General features: G+C 32.5%; 2 protein-coding genes and 1 pseudogene across 2 annotated transcripts; all 3 read right to left on the bottom strand.

Annotated features, from left to right (window-relative positions):
• Window positions 1–2,550: 2,550 nt before the first annotated feature.
• On the bottom strand, window positions 2,551–10,377 carry LOC120281078 (MAP3K epsilon protein kinase 1-like). Its single transcript, XM_039288010.1, has 8 exons — window positions 10,091–10,377; window positions 9,862–9,996; window positions 5,623–5,643; window positions 5,131–5,204; window positions 4,886–4,976; window positions 4,728–4,811; window positions 3,080–3,181; window positions 2,551–2,562 (listed from the first exon to the last, which is right to left on the bottom strand). The coding sequence occupies exons 1-8, from the start codon at window positions 10,148–10,150 to the stop codon at window positions 2,551–2,553; spliced, it is 579 nt and encodes a 192-aa protein (XP_039143944.1). The 5' UTR covers window positions 10,151–10,377.
• Window positions 10,378–12,824: 2,447 nt separating this feature from the next.
• LOC120281077 lies at window positions 12,825–15,348 on the bottom strand (annotated as a pseudogene).
• Window positions 15,349–16,239: 891 nt separating this feature from the next.
• LOC120281076 lies at window positions 16,240–16,668 on the bottom strand. The gene has a single exon (XM_039288009.1). It carries the CDS (start codon window positions 16,666–16,668, stop codon window positions 16,240–16,242), a length of 429 nt encoding a protein of 142 aa, XP_039143943.1.
• Window positions 16,669–21,217: the final 4,549 nt, after the last annotated feature.

Here is a 21,217-nt window from a genome sequence, read left to right as displayed (position 1 = left end):
TGGAAGTTACGTATTGCTCCAAAATCAAGAGAGTTGTAAGAAATGCACATGTCTTGTTTCATCTCCTGTTAGCAGAGCACAACTTAGCCTAGTTTGGCAATAGATAAAGCTATAAATGCACCTTAGGTCCCAGAACTATGCCCTTACAGTCATAAGGTCACTCAACTTAAAAAAAGGAAGTGTTTGTTTCGGTCAAGGATTGAAAATTACTTTGCGAACCAAGAAGGCGAACCAAGAAGACTCAAATCAACCATAGTTTAGGGACTGGTTTTGAACTCTTCTGGGTACAAAGACCAGATTACAACCTTTTTGGATAGGGGTCCAAAGTGCACTTTTCAATAATAATGAATAGTATATAATTACTATAATTTCAAATATCTATTCCAGATAGCCATTGCATTCATCTCTCTCATCAGCAAGGATAGAGTCTGTATAGTTAGCCTCATGAAGAATTGGGAAAACACCTAGAATGTTGACGAGGGAACTTATTACTGAGTTCATGGTCACAGAAAGGAGTTGATAATAAAAACGTTATCAGAGTCGAAGGCTGCTTCCAATGCTTCTTTCCAAAAGAATTCAATTAGGTTGAAGTTGGTCATAATGAACTTGATAAAACCACCATGTGTGAAAAGCAAAAACCAAAAAGTAAATACACAAATAAATAAATCAAAGAAATCACAAACAAACAAATAAAAAGCACATTACTTCTCCCAAGAAGCATGAGAATCAGGTAAATTTTATTGAAAAAACCAATTAAATAATCCTTACTCCCTCCTTAAAATAATATTTCAGTAGGATTTTTTAAGATTGCTCAATAATGTTTTTTTTTTATAATCTTTCTTTTTTTATGGAAACTGCTCAAATAGAGGCAACAATACTAAACTATTTTAGAAAAATATTCTCCCAATTGTTCATGAAGCTAACTAAGCAAACTCTATCCTAAGTTCCTAGCCCTGTTCAGTTTGAGGAAAAAAAAGATCCAAAATAGCAACTAAGGATACTACACCAAAAATTAGTCCATATACTTGCAGTGCACTAGGATCTAATTCAGGCATCACTTACAGTCCACTCAGCCATGCAACTCTCACACTACTTTTTCTAGACCCAAAAAACTTGTTAGGAGGGCTTAACATTAGTAATAAGGTTGTTGTCCTTGGATAAGTGAACATTGGAACTAGCAGGCAACATCAAGGAAGTGAAAGACTACCCACCAAATGGATTCTCAATTTTAATCTAAAAATCATTCCAAGTTATCAGATAAGGACAAGGATTCAAACTTATAGTTAAAAACCATGTAAATATCAATAATTTATGGTTAAGCAAATTATAACCTAATTATCATTTTAATTCACATCAAACTTTGTGACACTAGTAAAGGTCAAATTTCTTGTCTTGACATATCATTGTTTGTGCATTTGCATAAATTTAGATGTGTGATTCAAAAGTGAAAGGTCTTAATATAATTGAGTCATTGATTGGCACTAAGCTTTATTCAATGATTAGGGCTTCTTAAAATTATGTGCTATGTTTACCCCATCCAGGAGCACCTACTCATCACATTCAAAATTATCTTTAATTCTTCTGATCAAACTACAACCATATGCATCCTCTGATCTTGCCTTTTAAGCGTTCCAAACGTAGTTTGCCCTACTCTTGGAAGACCATATATTGTTACTTTTAAATTCACCGCCGTAAAAATTTAGAGTGGGACTTGCAGCTTTCTTGGTTATCTTGCAAGAAATGCATCCAGATGGCTACTGTGTCGATGTTAATGAAATTCCTACTGTAATCAAGTCCTCCAGATAGATTATTTTGAATGTTAAACAAAATGTATCACATCTTTCTAAATATTCCAAATATAAAGTTCAAGTGATAACATGATGACCATTCTTTAAACTTATTTATGGAGTTCTTTAAAGGTATTATGAGGTTAGTACAGTCAAAACCCTTGTACCACCAATATCCAAAAGTACCACTAATTTTTTGTAAAATCCAAAAACAACTCTAATTAAATTTCCATAAGACCAATCAGATTCTTAATCAATTTTTTCTATTTAAAAAATAAAATGCAGAATGCAGAATTGCCCCTCTTTCCTCCAAGAGAAACTGCAAATTGTATAGTTTTTCACAAATTTATTTTTTAAGTTCGATGAATACTTGGTAAAAGACTTTATCATCCTTCCAAAAAACTTAACTTGTTTTATTGTTTAAATTTTTTAAATAAAATTTAGGGGTTGTTTTGGGTTCAAATGGCAAAGGGAAGTTCTAGATATATGACACTTCATTCCCAAATTGACATGACCCTCATGATATAAAAAGCTAAAGTTGCACAGAGCTTAAAACCTCTTTAATACCTAATCAGAGATCTTATGCTATGTTCATTTCTTAATCTTGCCATATATATTGCAACAATAAATAGACACATTGCCAAATGCTATCTTTTCAAATTTCATGCATTAGGATGCAACCCTACTTTGCCTCAGCGTGTTCACTTATCTCAACAGAACTATAGCTTTTAAATTGACTCTTCCCAGATTGGTTGCAAATCTCTTAATCATAAGCCTACAAAAGTAACATTCAAAATGTAACAATTTCATTCGCACTTTGCCCCATGAATACCTTGAGTATCAATAAAAGTCATATATTACATACATAACAGCTTTGAGCTGAATTCAACAAATAAGATGTACTACTACCAAGATTAATATCAGGAGGCATCCAAAAATAAAAAATAAAAAAAATTCAAACCAATCAAAGGAAATTAAGAGTATTAAATTGCAGAAGCCCAAATATAATTAGAAGCAAGCTCTTAATCCTAAGCCTACAAAAGTAACATTCAAAATGTAACCATTTTCATTCACACTTTGCCCCATGAATACCTTGAGTATCAATAAAAGTCATATATTACATGCATAACAGCTTTGAGCTGGATTCAACAGATAAGATATACTACTACCAAGATTGATATCAGGAGGCATCCAAAAAAAATAAAAAATTCAAACCAATCAAAGGAAATTAAGAGTATTAAATTGCAGAAGCCCAAATATAATTAGAAGCTAGCAAGCATTAAACATCTTACCTCAGGAGCCATCCAATATGGGGTTCCAACAACAGAGTGTGTATTTAGATCCGCTTCATTCAGTTTTGTGGCTACACCAAAGTCGGCAAGTTTGACACGGCCCTGAAATTACATTTATTTCGTTATATAGCAATTTATGAAATTGAAATAACACAGATAAGACATAGTCCATAAGGGCAATGAAGTCAGTGATCAATCCAAAGAGTTGAGCATAAAAATTTTATGTCATTTGGTATATAACACACCAAGCAAAGCATCAACTAAATCTCTTAACAGTGTTCTAGGCAGATTGAAATCCAACCTGCTCGTCATCCAGTTCGTCCACTAAATGATCTAGATTTGAGAAATAAATGAAAAATTCTAAAACAATTTCAAAAGAGAAATCTTGCGCCCATAGTTGTCAAATCATGAATCAGAAAGCTCATTTTCCAAATAGAGAATCGAATTGAACCGTGAATAAGACAATTCAGTAATAAATCCTAAAATTTCATGTAAAATACATTCCATAAATTTTTAACGCAAAAAAATAAATAAATAAAAATAAAAATAAAAAATTTAAAGTTCTACCATTAAAGGATGATAATTCACCTATGATTACTCTAAGAACTTTGTCAATGATATTTTTGGGGGCCAGCCACCACTGCAGAAGGTGGAATTAGAATGGAAGGAGCCGGTGTTGCCTTTCAATCATGAGTCGTGACGGCTGAATTGGTGTTTTGGGGTTGGGGGGATGTTGGGTGGTGGGGGCGGTGGGTGTTGATAGTTTTAGGGTTTCTTAAAGTGACTTGAGCTATGGGCTTGGGCTTTTAAATAATAAATTTGATTGAGCTTTTAACTTCTTTTAAGTTTTAGAAGCCCAACACAAAAATAGCTCAAATTTAGTGTATTTTCTGAATCGGTGTGAATCGTGAATCGGACGAATTGAATCAGATCATCTATGAATCGGACGATTCGCACCGATTTCAAAGGGTGACCAGGTTCAACCCCCAATACATATCATTTGTGTGTGTGTGTGTGTGTGTGGGGGATAAATTAAGTAAGCTCACGCCTGGAGTCTGGCAGAAGATAATGACTACGACAAATATGATAATTCTCTGGAACAGATTAAAAGAAAGAAAATTCTTGACATGAACTGATATGATTTCATCAAGATCAAGCTCGAATGGCTAAACTCAAGCTCAATAGAAATTATACAAAATTTTGGAGGCAACAAGTCAAAATAGGTGAACAGAGTTCATTATATCAGGGGAAAACTATCCATTATGCCTGGGACATTAGGAGAAAAGTAAATGACAAGTAGAAAAAGGAATCTTCTTTTTTTTTCTATTTGGTTCAAGCTAAATAATACGCAATGATAGTATTCAATTAAATTTGCAATTAATTCTCTGTTAAATTATTTTCTTCCGTGAGAGATAAAATCTGAGTGATCAGTTAGTTCTTAACTCAATTTGATACACCTACAGGATACATGTACTTAAATTTGCTTAGCTATAAAAGGAAATTTACAGAACTTCCATCAGAGAATAAAAATGATACTAAGGTAAAGCAAAGAAGTTGGAACGGAACAAAATAAAAAATGACATGCTTATGAACATAAAACTGAAAAGATCAGCTTAAACTAAGAACGCATATCAGGTTAAAGTATTACTTCTTTGGTCATCAAAATATTTGCACCCTTGATATCCCGGTGAATCACACCTTGCTCATGCAGGTAGACCAATCCTTCCAAAACCTGCTCAAAGAGATTATTTGAGCTTCAACCAATAATAAGAAAAAATGAAAGAGATCTATTAAGTGCAAACAAACCTGGGTTATGTAAAATGCCACCAAGGTCTCAGGGAATGGTCCAAATTTGGTTGGCTTGATGATATTTGCAAGTGAACCATTTTCAACATACCTACATGAATCCCATTCGATGGAATGCATTCATAAAGGACAAATTGTTTCATTGAGTAAAAGCAATAAAAATGAAATACTTAGCTCGAGAAAATGAAATTAGTACGCAGCGGATAAACCATAAAAATGAAAAGCGTATCAGAGAAAGAAATTACTCAAGAATGATGTGAAGGTGAGTCTTTGTCTTCAATGATCCAAGGTACTTGACAATGTTCTTGTGGTTCAAGTTCTGCAAAAAAAGGAATAGCTTATTATAAAAAAAATAAAAATAAAACATGCATTAAATCTGCTGTCCAGGACAATTTGCTACATTCAATTTACGCAGAAAAAACTGCAATTTGTACTATTTAAAAAAGGAAGCAAGTTTCCTTTTATCTAGAACTGTATGAATAAACAACATCATATAACAAGTTAGCAAGGTGATTTCAAGGATTCTATGCGTAGCATATTACGTTCAAATTATTGCTGGGCTGGTTTTAATGAAACAAAAATGACCAAACGTCAAGAACGTGGTGTAAATGTTTGCTTTAGTTCACAGGGAATCAGCACAAAGTAATTGTCATGGATGAGAAATTAATAATAATATCAAAGAAGGGGAGGGGAACAGCCAATATGTCATAAATAAGTAAATAAATAAAGCCAAGTACCTTTAGTAGATCAATTTCTTGCTGGATCAGAGAATTTCCAACAGCAGCAGGATCGTTGCAGAAAAGAAAGAAAAAACAGTAAGGCACTTTAGAAATAACTGTAGGCATCAGCATTCATTTAAATAAATAACAAGAGTACAACACACCCCATTTTTGTGGGGCCAAAAAATAATTTTGCAGAGATACTAAAGTGTACTCACAAGTCACCAACATGGACAGGAATAGGAAACAAGTGAAGATCAGAGTTTATAATTTTTAATAACTGCTAATAACTTTCAAATAACAGATAAGGCAGCAACACAAACATATGATAATCTTAGGAAAAGAAAAAGTAATCCCTTTCCTAACTTCAGCCAATAAAAAATAATGCATGAACCATGAATAATGGAAGTATACAAGCAAATCTATAACGAAAGAAGATATGAATATATAACAATCACAATGTAGTACACCATTATGAAGAAACCTCATAGTTCTCCTTAAATTAGCGAAGACCAAACATCTAAGCTTGTAATATCAAAAAACAAAGGACAAAAACCCAGGTTACTTACTATACCAAAACATCAAACAACTATAACAGTCAAGCCCATGGCTTAAAGATTTTACACGTACATGGTTCATTCAAAATAGATTGGGAGTGACACCTATTACTAACAAGTTAAGAGAAAATTGGATAAGATGGTATAAACATGCCCTTAAACGACCTGTAGATGCCCCCATAAAAAAGTTGGAAGGTCTCCCAAAGGAAGGTCATAGAAGAGAGAGTGAGGTAGATCTAAAAAGTGTTTAGTAGAAACTTTAAATAATGGTATGTCTGTACTTGGTTTGTCTAGTCCTTTGGCCTTTGGTGAAGCAACATGGAAGGGAAGAATTCATATAGTTGACTCTAAATAATCAAAACTAAAGCCTTGTTGTTATTGTTGTTGTATGGTTTACTGATGTTTTAATCCTATTTCAGACTGGAAACACAAATCCAATTCCTAGAACAACTGGCAACTCTAATTCCCTCTTTCCATTCATGGTAAATTGGTAAACAATTGCAGCTAGGTCGTTAGACAATACCTTGGATGTGGATTACTTCTTGGTAGAGGCCTATCCACATCTATTCTTTTTAAGGTATGCAATTGAACACATGAAGGATCAAGTGAAAGTCACAACTTCTATGGAGATAAATAATAAATGGACATCAAAAGGGGAGAAATGAAGCTCAAGATATCACGAATCTCAAGAAAGTCAAAGTTGATGGTGTAATAGGAGAAAGTTTCTCAACATGAACAAAGCAGGGAGACAATTTTGAACACTTACCGTAGTTGCACCTTAACTAAGAGTTGACTTATGGAGGGAATTGCAAGTGCAGCATAGGTATCTACTAGATTATTGGACAAGAAAGCAGGAAAACGGAAAACCTAATAACATGCTCAACACAGCATCTTTATATATATAAATATATAAACAATATAATGTGAAACCTATTTTATGAGATAAAATTGAGATCAAACTTGCAAATGATGCAAATTATTAAATGACAATGACAGTTTGACCAGGTGGACACTCAAAGTTGGCTACTAGAAGTGATAGGTTAAAGAAAGTATATTACCTCCCTGCGGTCTGATTAATGATCCAAACCAGAAATTAGAGTTAAACAATGATGGCAGTAACAATATGATCTCCATTGACAATTAGTAACTATCCAAAGACAAAGCACAAGAATGGAGAGAAATATATGATTCTCAAGTGCGCACCTAAAAAAGGGTGCAAATTCATCTTATGTAAAAACTGATTGATATATTAGGCTCAGTTTTAGGGTTCAAAAGGTATCCCAAATACCAGATCAATTAGTCACTAACATCCAAATAAACAGTTCAACTAGATTACTAGTTTCAGTGATATGATATCGTTAATTATGATACTATATTTTTACTATACCTTAAGGAAGACCTTTTAGAATTTAATATCAGTCGATTCAAATAGCATAACCTTTTTCACTTTCTCCTGTATAATCTATACAAGTATTTTCACAGATATGAAAATTAAACTTTCCTTCTGCAGAAGAAAGCTGCAAACATGTAATATCCTCAATGAAATTCTTCTCTATCCATCATTCATTCCCTTAATCTATCTTTTCTTCTTCTAACCCTAAATATCCCAATCTCTAGACCACATGATGTTCATATTCATCCTTTTAAGCACAGTGCTTTGTGTAGGGCAATCAAACTCAATGTCACAGGGACAGCAGAACCTTTTACAGGGATATGGAGAACTAGCGTTACACACATTGAAAAGCATGTGTAAAGAAAAGGTAAAGACCTCCAATTTAGAACCTATGGGATAGTGTTATTAAAAGCGAGAAAGGCGTTTGCATAGGCACTTAGGAAAGGAGAGGCGACACGAGGCCCTAGCGCCTCAACACCCTCAGGGCGAAGCACTTTCAATGAGGTGAGCGCTTTTAGCCAAGGATTTAGATTGTGGGAAACCTTTTTTTCTTCTTATTCGAAATATTATGGCCAATTAACCAAGCTTTACTGTACCGAATCCAATGAGTTAAAATAAAAAAAAGGGTAAAGGTGATATCGGGTCGTTTACTCCAAACAAAATGGATTTCATTATATTGAAAAGAATAGAAATAATCCAAATTGAAGTCTTTTCAATATAATTCTTTCATTCCAAAATTACTTTTTTATTACGTATAATCTGATTTTGTAATCAAGCTACACGACACACACAATTCTTATTGCCATAAAAAAGGAGAGCCTATCTTTTTATTTTATTTTATTTTTTTATTGGCTATCAGCCCCTATATTTAATCCTTGCAATTAGTGTTAATTGGGATTTTGAAAAAAAACAAAAACAAAATTACTAGTAAGGAAAAAAAATAAATTTAGGGAAGAAAAACTAAGTGATTTTAAAAAAGCACATCTAATAAAGAAGGAAATAAATTTAGGGGAAAAAAACTAGACGATTTTTTAAAGGCACACCTACTAATAAGGAGGAAAATAAATTTAGGGGGAAATACCAGGCAATTTTAAAAAGACACATTTACTAATAAGGAATGAAATAAATTTAGGGGAGAAAAATTAGGTGATTTAAGTGTACAACTGCTATTTTTTAAAAAATAATGAGTAAATTAAAGGATTAACTAATTAATTAGAGAGAATTATAGAGGCAGCAAAAGTTGCACTCTTAATCTAGTGATGGAATTGAAACTAGTTTAGATGATGAGGATGATGATATTGTAGAATTAGAAGACTCATGAAAATAGAATTTGCACTCTAAAAATATAAGTAGTTCTAGACTTCTAAGAAGTGTTTTTCTTGACTTTATGTTATGCATTGTATAACTTTATGCTTTGCTTTGCTGGACTTTGATTATTCCAAAAATTATATCTATATATATACAAGTTATTTATTAACTAGCACTTTACTTCGCTCGGACATGCACCTTTCGTAGCGCCTCTCACCTCGGGCAATAAAAAGTTTTAGCGCCTTAAGAGCGTCTAGCGCTTCTAATTACACTGCTATGGGAAGCAATTAGTACACCAAATTCAATTGCTAATATTACGTTCAACATCCACAACTACAACCATCCATCTCTTGTCGTTTTGCAGAACAATTCTGATAGATTTATGCCAAAGACGTCATATGACAATAAGAAATAAATTAAATATAAGATGTAAGATAATTGATCTAGCTTGTGAAGCTTACAACTGATTTCAAGAAGAAATTGGATCAAAGGGCACATGTTTTCTCCAAACTTTTGACAGCAAATGTACAAAGAAAGCCTAGTTATGCACTCATCCAGAAAATTAATAAATGAATGTCCATACAAGCACAAATTTAAATCTAGTTTTTTATATTACTCATTTTCAACTCATCTCTGAATGCTTCATTTATGCTTAATCTAAATTACTCAGCACATAGCTTTGCCAACTACATTCATTTGTCCAGCACTCTCTAGAACATCATACAAGGAAAGGGAAAAAAAAAGAGTCTAGTATAGTGTCTAGAGATGACCATTCAATTCTCAGGTTCCCTCCACAATATATATGAAATCTTAGCATGCTAAAATTTGAGGTTCCAGAGTAATGGCTAACTTCAGTAACTGTAGCATATCATCTAAATGATAAAATAAGTAAAATTTCAACCAAATGAAATAGTGATGAGTTCAGATTACATGAATGTGAATCAACCACACAACAAGACACACTATTCAGCATATTTTAAGGGGGGAGGAAACGCATACCATAATAATGTTGAGGTCCTCCTGGGGGATATTCTCCAGCGACACCTGCTTGATGGCCACAACGCCCCCATTGTCCAAATCCAAACCCTTGTACACGCGCCCATACGCTCCCTTCCCGATCTCATCTCCAAGAATCTAAACCACAACCAAATCAACCCCAACAAAAAAAAACAACAACAAAATTCACAAAAAATAATCAAATTCATCACAAACAGAAGCAAATGCTCACATATTTGTTATCAAGGGTCTTCGATTTGTGGAAATGGGTAGCGGCAGCAGGGCGGGACATGGTTTGCTCGTTGGAATCGCCAAACAAACTCAAGAATTCGACCGAAAACCTTGAATCGACGCCGGTGAAGCCCTCGACCGAAGGCTACGAGATCACGACACCGGATCCAGCGATCAGAGGCGTGGAGGGAGCGAGAGAGGCCATGGCGCGGTGGACGTCGGTGGTGACGAGGGTATCACAGGGTGTGTGGGGATATGAAAAGATGTCAGGTTGGCAGTGGCCGGCTTTCTTTAACGGGTTATCGGGCTGGCAATTAACGGGTTCCCATTGAGATCCACTAGTGTACAGATCCGCATTGACGCCAACCGCCAAACCAGTGAAATGGTCATTGCTTTGATATCATAAACTCAATTTAAAAAGTTGGGAGAATTAAAATAAATTATTAATTTTAAAACCCATTTTATTTGGATTAATACCTCACAAAATTTCAGTTAAAAGATGAAAAAAAAAAAAATTAAAATCACATAAACCAAAGGAGATTATATGTTTGAAATGGATGATTTTATCCCTAAGATTTAACACCATTAAGGATTTTTTGTTTTTTATTAGTTGGAGAAATGATATACATTAAAAAAATACACTATGTCTTTATTTGTTTTGCGAAATGATAAGGTATTTTTTAAAATCTTTCCCTAAAAATTATTTTAAATTAATTTTAAGTTAATAAAATTTCCAAATATTTATATATATATAATCATTTTGGCCTAAATATATCCCATGTGATAATACAAATAGATCTCAATAGTGATGTTATTTTATTGGCACATGGCAAGTATCAAGTATATGAGCATTTTATTTTTTATTTAAAAAATGAAAAATCCTCTATTCAAATTTTAACATCAAATATTAATTCATTGTTATAAAATAATTAAATATGTGATTTTTTAATATATTTATTTTTAAAAAAAAGTTGTGCATAAAATAGGTTTTGTCATTGTCAGATTTTATAAGCTGAGCTGTCATTCCTATAGTGCTACTCCATATTTTTCATATTTAAATATAAAAAATATATAATTATTTGCAATTTTTTTATTTATCTGTCTTGTAAAATAATTTAATAAATAGTTCAATAAAGCAATTCTTTGTTATATATTTTTACTTTTAATTTCGTCCCTAAAAATCCTCTTTCCAAATCTTTTATACACTTACTTTTTAATTTCATCCCTTAAATATCTCTCCAAATCTTTTATTGTGGAAGGACATAATCTTCTTTCCAAATCTTTTGTTGCTCAAGGAAATGTGGCTTTTTCTTATTGGCTGGGTTTGAATTTTCTTCTCTAAAATGAGACCTGTTTAACTTTGGTGCTTTGATCCCCTGAAATACTGCTTCTCAAACACTTTTTTCATGGGGACATTTGGCAATTTGTCATTTGTTAGGTCTTTGTGAAAGTCATCACACCAATAATAGAGGTCATCATGAATAATAGAGGTCATTACTATCAAACTTTCTATAACATCACACTAGGTGTAGAATTACCCTCTTGTTAAGTAAGTTGTTGTCTTATTACCACCACTTTATCTTGCTTGCATTTTCACCACCTCCACTCATCTTTCACCGAGGGTATAAAAATAATATATAAAATCAAAAGAAAAACAATTTTTTTGTGCTCCCTCTCAGCGTGGTTTGTCTTCCCCTCACAACCTTTAGTGAACATGAGGCTTAGGCAAAATCATAATAATATTTTTTAATTATTACATTGGTCTTCATAAATTACCACGGTGTAAAATTACCCTCTTATTTAGTAAGTTGTTGTCTTATCATCACTCTATCATGCTTGCATTTGCATTATCTGTATTCATCTTTTATTGAAGGTCTAAAAATAAAGTATGAAATCAAATGAAAAACTTTTTTTTTCGCTTCATTTTCATATCAATTGGCATGCATCCATAAAATTCATTTTTATTATATTTTAATATTATCATAAATTATTTACATAAAATAATTTTTAAATAAAATAATTTTTAAATTTAAAAAAACAATTAATAATTTTAATATTAAATAAAATATTAATAAATAAAAATTTTAAATATAATTTTAAAAATGTAAGCATGAATTATGAGTGCCTAAAAATAATGGGACCCTAGGCATGACAACTATAAAGCAGTAAAATAAGTTTTATACTAGATATAAGCCTTAATTGTGTATGCCTAGGACCGGTCCTAATCCACATCATTAAAACCAATAATGTTTTAGTGGTTAGACTATCTTAGAGTTTGATGGTCATGCCACCTCATCAACCCATTAAACTCTTACTCATTAAACTTTCTCCCATAATAGTTATACTATAAAATGTGACCCACAATCAACTCAACAACATATTAAACTATCTCTCATTATTTATACTATAAAATTTGACCTACAATTATTTCATCCATTTTGAAACTATTAACATTAATATATTTCATTAAAACATAGTTATTTAATAAATTCTTGAATGTTTAAAACAATATTTAATAACATATTTAAAACTATATTTCAAAAGAAATATTTAAAATATAATAAAATTATATTTAAAATGTTCTATATTATTTTGAGAAAAAACAATTGATTTATGATGTGAATAAATAAAAAATAATTTATCAAGATCATCAAGAAATAAAAAACAAATTATTTAAATTAGAAAATACTAAAAATATTATATACTTAAAGTCATTAATAAAAGACATAAAAGCATTAATTTTCGTTTTCGTTCACTCCGCAATGGTGCCAAATATGCTCTACTAAATCAGATCGAAGTTGATGGTGTACTTTTTTATCACGTATTTTGGCATTTCTTCTTATGTATTATTGAAAATCTTGAGTGCACCCTTGACTAACGAGGAATGGCGATTCACTTTTTTCGTCATCTCAATTTGTGATTGTATCCCCTTCATCTTCAACAATCATGTTATGCAATATTATGCATGTGTACATTATATCTCTCAACTTTTCCCTATGCCAAAAATGAGCAGGGCCACGAACAATTGCCCATCGAGATTGAAGCACGTCAAATGCTCGCTCAACGTCTTTTCTTCCAGTCTCTTGCATTTGTTTGAACTTGATTCTTTTTGGGTCTTCCAGATATGAAAAATTTTTCACAAACGTTGCCCAATTTGGATATATGCCATCAGCAAGATAATATCCTTTCGTGTATGCAGGGACGGAACCAAGGGGGGCTAGCAGGAGCTTCAACCCCCCTTGGCACCGGAGTTTTTCTCTACTTGGCCGGAAAACTCAAACTCAGCCCCCTCGCTGACGGCCCCTCCTCCCGGGACCTCAGTGGCTCCTCTCTCCTGACTGCAGCCCACGCCCTGGGACCCCCTCTCTCCTTTGTACTCTCTCTCTCTCTCTCTCTCTCTCTCTCAATCCCTCTCCGCCCCCTCTCCCCACCCGACCCGCTCTGAGCCCTCTCACCTTTACTTCTCTCTCTCTCTCTCTCTCTCTCTCTCTATATATATATATATATATATATATATTCTCATAGATTTTTATTTTTTTAAATATCTCTCTCAATCCTCTCTCGCCTCCTCTCCCAGTCGACCCCTTCCGAGCCCTCTCACCTTTATCTCTCTCTCTCTCTCTCTCTCTCTCTCTCTCTCTATATATATATATATATATATAGATATATATATTCTCATAGGTTTTTTTTATTTTTATTTTTTTAAAATATCTCTCTCTCTCTCCATGTTTAATGCTTCATAGATTTTTCATTTTTTTATAAATATCTCTCTCTATATCTTTAATTCTTCATAGATTTTTATTTTTAAATGTCTCTCTTTATCACTATATCTTCATAGAATTTTTATTTTTATTTTTTTAAATATTTTTTTAGGTTTTTATTTTTATTTTTAAAAAAAATCATTTGTTTACAAATTAATAGCTATAGTCTAAAATATAATAATATTTTTAAAAAATTTACAAAATTTATTATTTAATATATGAATATGTTATAAATTACTTTAAAAAAACCAATTAATTTATTTAATATATAAAATTATATTATTAGTAGAATTTTTTAAAAATTATTGTTTTGACACTTAATTTTTATAAACTAAAATATAAATTAATATTTAAATAAATTTAAAAAATTATAAAAATTTTATTAATTGAATTTATGGGTGAATTAAATAGAGCATGAATGATAAACTTCATTTTTATAAATATACCTACAATGTGTTCTATTAAATGCCTTAATGAGGTAAAATGTTGAAAATATCAAATATTAATATGTATCATAAATTCAAAATGTATATATGTATAACTAAATAATGTCACAATATCGCACTATTTTGTATGGAATACAATTGTTATATTGATTGAAATAATTTTTTGACATTTTACCCTCAGCCCCTCCCATGAATAAGTCTTGGTTCTGTCCTTGCGTGTATGTTATACCATTAACATTGAACTGAATTGCTAGAGCATGTCCATGAAATACGTCATTGAACAGAGGAGATTGATTGAGCACATTGATATCATTATTAGAACCAGCAACTCCGAAGAATGCATGCCAAATCCATAGGTCTGCTGAAGCAATCGCTTCCAACATAATTGTTGGAACCCCTTGATCCCCTCGAGTGAATTGACCTTTCCATGTGACTGGGCAATTTTTCCAATGCCAATGCATGCAATCTATGCTACCAAGCATACCAGGAAAACCGTGTCGCTGAGAATGTAGTTGAAGTAAACGTCAAACATCATCATTATTGGGTCTTCTCAGATATCTTGCTGCAAAAGTTTCAATAATACATCGACAGAATTTAAATAGGCATTCAATTGTAGTACATTTAGCAATTCATATATAATCATCATACTGATTAGCCGGTGCCCCATATGCTAATTTTCAAATAGTAGTAGTACATTTTTGAAGTGGTGAAAGCCCTCATTTACCAGTTGCATCAACCATTAATTGGAAATATTCTGAATGATTTGCCAGTGCTTCTACGATTCGTAGAAATAATGCCTTGCGCATTCAAAATCTTCGACGAAATACATTATCAGGATAAATAGGTTCATCGGAGTAGTCATTGAAAAACCTTTCATGTCCCGCTTCACGATCACGATTTAGATACCTTCGGCTTCTTTTAGGGCCACTAGATGATTCACCCTTTTCCCGCCTCTCCCTTTCCTCGAGTAATGCACACATCTTTTCTTCTGAATCACCAATCAACTCATCTACCAAAAATTGCTTGATTTGTTCCAACTGAGAAGGATCCATTATCTAGAATCTTAACAAAGTGATGTAGTGTACAAAACTTTGAATTTGTTAAGTGGAGAAGCATGGAACTTATTCTCATATATATATATATACATATAGCACAATGACTAGTTTACAATGGCTAGTTTCAAACAGTTAGTTTATAATGGCTACTTTATAATGGTTAGTTTACAACGGCTAGTTTATAATGGCTAGTTTCAAACGGCTAGTTTTCAAACCCACATTATTAATAGTTTTCAGTTATAGTTCATAGTTTCCAGTTATTATGTGTAGTTTCTAATTATTATTAATAGTTTCCGTTTACTTTCTGTTAGTCGTCATAGTTTCTGTTTATTTTCTAGTTATTGTTTATAATTTCCAGTTAGGTTAAAGTTGTACTAGTTATTATTTATCATTTCCGCTTTTCATTGTTATTATTATTATTATTCTTTTAATTATTATTATAGAAATTTTTATTATTCTTTAATAATAAATAATAATATAATTTTTTTCTATACATATAGAGATTATGTACAGCTTTTATTAATATCATTGATCGTTTCTGTTTATAATTGATAGTCACTAGTTAATTGCAATAGTTTCCGGCTATCATAAAGCATTATTGTTATTGTTATTATTATTATTATTATTATTATTATTATTATTATTATTATTATTATTATTATTATTATTATTGTTATTAGTTTCCGGTTATTCGCTGCAGTTTCTGGTTATTCATAATAGTTTCCATTTACTGTCTATTAGTCATAGTTTCAGTTTGCTTTCTGGTTATTATTTATACTTTCTAGTTAAGATAAAGTTGTACTGGTTATTATTTTGATTAAAAAAATACAGGGGGTAAAATTACATAGTATTAAAATTACATTGCATTAAACATAAAACAAATAAAACTTAAATATTATATTTTGATTTTATAACATTACACATGAGACGGTGATTCTCGAGTTGTTCAGCATTCATGTGGCTAGTATTCATGGTCAAAATTTGATGATCAGCAACCATTTCAAAAGATTTTTTCAAACTTCTCACTTCTGCTAATTTTTCATTCCTCCATTCTTGTAATTCTACCCACCTTGCTTCCATTTCTTCGTCTACTTTTGATTTTTCAACCACATTTGACTTCCCTTTCCTCTTTGTCTTTGCTTTTGCCTTTGCTGCTTTTTGGCCAATAGGACAGACCTCGACCTCAATGTCATCTACATCAATGCTTGTATCCGCATTGGATGATGATGTATAAGCACCACTTTCATTGATCTTTAATTTCTTTGAGGACCTAGAAAGAGGAGTATTTGATTTCCATTTTGGATTATCTTTCAACATGACCCAAACATGCTCATGGATGAAATGCTTTTTACGATTCTAATAATATAGAGTACAAGCATGTTCCTACAATTGATCGTCACTCCATCCACTATGATGCTCCCCTAATAATCTGTTGTATATTTGGTTAAATTCATTAATAAGTGGAATCATCCAAAACCAATCTTGCAGCTAGTTGTTTTTCTCCTTGGACCAGATCGCCGATTTTCATTGAAATAGCCAGTCACTCTTTTCCAAAAAGTTCTATCATTCTGGGCAGCACCCACATCGCTATCAATTGAAATTATAAGCCATGCACTCACAAGCATTTTATCATTATTCATGCTCCACGGTTGGCATTTTTTAATTTGATCTTCATGTTGGTCTTCATTCAGAACGATATTCTCAATCCCTGGTTATGTGGAAAAAGGGGGAAGTTGAGAGTCAGAAAATGAACATGTTTTGTTGTATTTTGTTGATCGGCATGAGAATTTTTATCCAAATTTTTGGGGTCGCTTGAAGGAATTTGAAAGCCACTTGTTCCAATATTGATTTGTTGACTTGTCATACCCATGCTTGGATTGAAGAAATCGGGTCCAGAAAACATAGGATAGCATATGGAAAATTTGGTTGATTTTGGACATTTGGATAAAAATGGGGAAAATTTTGTGAAGTGGGATAATTTTGTGGGTTTTGAGGATAATTTTGGAAACTTTGCATATTTGATGGGAAGAAAGAATATGGAAAATTTTGAAAATTATTAGGAAAATTCGGAGCTTGGGAAGATGGAGGAGTATTTTTATCTATAATATAATTTTGAAAACATAGGTGCCAAGGTTTTTTTAATAATTATAAAATTTTAAGAAAGGTTTGTAATGGTTTTGGAGCATCAGAGTTAACCATTCATTTCAGTTCATTAAATTAAAAAAATTATCCAAATAAAGGAAGGGCTAACTTTGACCCTCTGTAACTCTCGCTTTTCTTTACTTTCCCTTTCAACCCTCAATCCAAACATAACATTAGACAACAGTGGAGGGTGACAATGGAGGAAGTCGTGATCCTAATGAATGGCTCAAATCTCGCTATTGTGGACTAGGGCCATCCAATAAATGGCTTATATGATGCCAACAACAATCATAGAAAGAGGAAGTTTATATTCTTGCCAGATAAACATCTTGGCAAAGGAGATGAATTTGTGGGATGGAGAAAGACGGTGGAGGCAATTGTGCTAAGGGAAACTTTAGTGGTTATATTATCTTAGAGTTTGACTTTCATGCCACCTCATCAGTCCATTAAATTCTTACCTATTAAACTATCTCTCATAATATTTGTACCATAAAATGAGACCCACAATCATTTTATTCATTTTTTTTTAACTATTTACGTTATATATTGTCATTAAAACGTATTAATTTAATAAAATATTACATATTATAGATAAAATAATTAATTAATATATTATAAATTGATTTTAAAAAAATACACATCTAAATAATTAAAATATATTAATAATAATAAATTAGTATATGTGGGTCCCATTTTAATTATTTGAGCATTTAAAAAATTATTTTTATTTTTAAACTTAAAAATAAAAGTTGACCCACCTTTTGAGCACTCAATGGCCACTAAGTGCTTTTAATGAGCGTATGGAGCACTTAGCGCTCATTGAGCAATCATCAATCCCCCATTAAAGATGCTCTAAGGAGGATTTCATTCTTTCTTTTTCTTAATATTTAGATAAGATTTGATATAAAAAATTATTTATAATATTTTTGTTTTTCAGCTAAAACAAAGAGTGAGAAAATGGTAGAGGATAACGATAGTGGAAGCTATGAACATGATGAATGGCCAAATCTTGCCAATGTGGACCATCACCATTCGATAAAAATGCCTTTGATGACACTTATGACTATTATTAGAAGTAAAAATTTGAATTTTTTCTAGATTTGAACATCTCAACGGAGGTAGATCGGTGGAAGTGGTATGTGAAGAAAGACGATAAAGGCAGCGGTGCTAAGAAGGAGAAATGTCATGGTAGGAATAGGAGAAAGTAGTGGCATTGATGGCAGTGGAGGAGGGGAGAAGATCGAGGAGAAAGCGACATCAATAGTGAAGGAAGAGAACACAATGGAATACTGTGTGTCGTACGATGGAGGTTAACACTTTGATAATTAAACCTATGAGGAAAGATTGTATGAAACAGTGACACCATGTCAAATTTTATCCCTCTCCAAATACAGATTATCACTTTAGAAGTTTATACACAGAATAGAGTTCCTAGATAACTTGGATGCCATTTATTCACTTAATTATAATTTTAAAGTTCCTTAAGGATATAACAAAATTATAAAATGCTCTTTCCTTGTCTTCTTGAAATATTATATATTGGTCTCGTATTGTTTTTTTCTTTTTCTTTTTTGTAATTCTCATATTTAATGTAATACCAAATAAATGTTGTTAAATATTTTTTAAAAAAAAAATTAAAAAAAAGTTTAGGAAATATTTCTACTTTCTAGAGATTATTAGTTTTCATTGGAAGGTTTTGTTGATATTTTAATATAAAACTTATTTAATACTTTTAACAAAGTTAAAGCAATTGAATCCTTTTTATTAACAACACCACATTTTTAAACAAATACTTTAAAATAATTTAGGAAAGATTTTCACTTTCCAAAGACTATCAGATTTCATTAGAAAGTCTTACTAAATATTTAATGTAAAATCAATTTAATGCTAACACACCCCTTGCGTGTGTGTGCCGTAAGTGCACGGGTTGTTGAAGCAATAAAGTGCCCAACGGGTCGGTAGTCGAATCCACAGGGAATAGATGTCTAGAAACAAGAAGTATTGCTACTTAGCTAAAGTGAAAATCAATTGTTGATCGTGATTCAAAATATTAATGAAAATAAAGAGAGAAGAAAAGAGAGTAAGCAAAAGTAATTGAAAGAGATAATTAATGAAAAGTGGGGTACTCAGACAATACTCACCCTAGGACTATTGTTTCAAGTGCAAAACTAATATTATGCTTCTTTAATCAAAGTTTAATGAGTCGTGGAAATCCAAAGACACATGGTCCCAAACCTAAGATCAACCGTGACTTGCCCTCTACACTATGCCCCGGCGGAAAGGGATACTCTCAACACCTCACACTGTGTGGGACTGTTTGAGGTTCTAGGGACTCTAAGTGATAAACCATATTCCCTAATTTTAATCAAACCCTTTGGTCCAGGCAAAAGATCCATAATCATAATTAAGCCCCAGCACTAAGGATTTCTCAACATTTCACTCTATTGCTCAGACAACGAAGCCCTAGTGGAATAGATCTCTTAGCACTTCACTCTATCATGACCGCAAAGAACTCTTGGAATGTGGAGGTAGGATAAATCACGTTGGAGGAAAAAGGGGGGTGTTCCGCTACCTCTCGACTCACCCTCTCAATCCTCTTCAATCTTGCTAAGTCTAACCTAATGAAGTGTCACTCATTCAAGAGGTTATTTAGATAAATTCTCAACCTTAGTGTCACTATAAGGGAAAATCAAACCAATAAGTAAACAAGATTGAAACTCAATTAAAACATCAATTAAATGAAACATAATAGAAGTTAATGAAACAAAATCATCCTAGGCTTTACAAGTCCAAGTACCCATTAAGGGTTTAGCTCTCCATGGGGTAATACAAAATCAAAGATAGAGTCAAAAATGAATACAAATACTCCATGTAAATAACCCCCTTGCTTTCTGTGGTAATGGTCTTAAGGAGCCACTTCTTCTTCTCCAAAGATTCCTTCGTCAAGCCTAGGGCACACCTCGCCGAGTCAATGCCGTCGAAAGCTACCCCAATGACTCTCTTCCGAAGAAAATTGATGTCGAACACCGTAGAAACGCTCCAAAATTCTAGCAAAAATCTCTCCAAGCCCTAGTAGCACTTTCTCCAAAAGATAGAAAAGGATCCCCAAAATAACACTTCTAAGCGGTATTTAAAGGGCTGAAATCAGGATTTCACACATCCCTGTGGAAATTCCACATAGGCGTCTGAATTTCCAGGCTCTTCATTTTCTGCGCGCTGTAAATAATAACTGCTATAGTACTCCCTAAAATCATCTTCTTCCATTGAGGCCGTACGGTTGGGCACACATCCATGTGATAGATCATGTCGCATCCTCACTTTCAAACACATTGAGGAAGCTCTTGACAAATTTACACAAATTGGAGCATATGTGTGTGACTACCTTTGTGCCCCTCCAATTTGTAAATTCACTTGCACATTTTTAGAGGTTGGCACACACCTACATGCAGTGATCACAACTTGTGGCTTGATCCTTGTTCAGTGCAAGAGATTCTTCAAAAATCACGTCCATGATCTATTTTTGCTTTCTTTCTTCCAAACTTGTTTTCACAACCCTAAATGCCCAAAAGAACACAAATACACACTAATGAGCAATTAAATCTTATAAAAGTGATGCTCAATGTAAGAAAAGTATACTTAGTAATACTTATACACAAAGCACTTATCAAATTCCCTAGATGAAATTAACGCCATTAAATCTTTTATATTCATAATACACATTTAA

This window comes from Dioscorea cayenensis, chromosome 17, assembly GCF_009730915.1.
Source record: "Dioscorea cayenensis subsp. rotundata cultivar TDr96_F1 chromosome 17, TDr96_F1_v2_PseudoChromosome.rev07_lg8_w22 25.fasta, whole genome shotgun sequence".
Classification (NCBI taxonomy): Eukaryota; Viridiplantae; Streptophyta; class Magnoliopsida; order Dioscoreales; family Dioscoreaceae; genus Dioscorea; species Dioscorea cayenensis.
Note: the sequence above shows the minus strand (reverse complement) of the source record. Positions and strands in the feature narration are given on the sequence as shown.

Bases quoted from the DNA above. Each gene is read 5' to 3' on its own strand.
- LOC120281078 (XM_039288010.1), bottom strand. From the start codon at position 10,150: ATGTCCCGCCCTGCTGCCGCTACCCATTTCCACAAATCGAAGACCCTT. The intron at 5,205-5,622 runs GTACTTGGCTTT...CTTTTTTTGCAG, and splicing joins AAGAAATTGATCTACTAAAG to AACTTGAACCACAAGAACAT. The intron at 3,182-4,727 runs GTAATACTTTAA...ATGTAATTTCAG, and splicing joins ATATTTTGATGACCAAAGAA to GGCCGTGTCAAACTTGCCGA.
- LOC120281076 (XM_039288009.1), bottom strand. From the start codon at position 16,668: ATGTTGAAAGATAATCCAAAATGGAAATCAAATACTCCTCTTTCTAGG.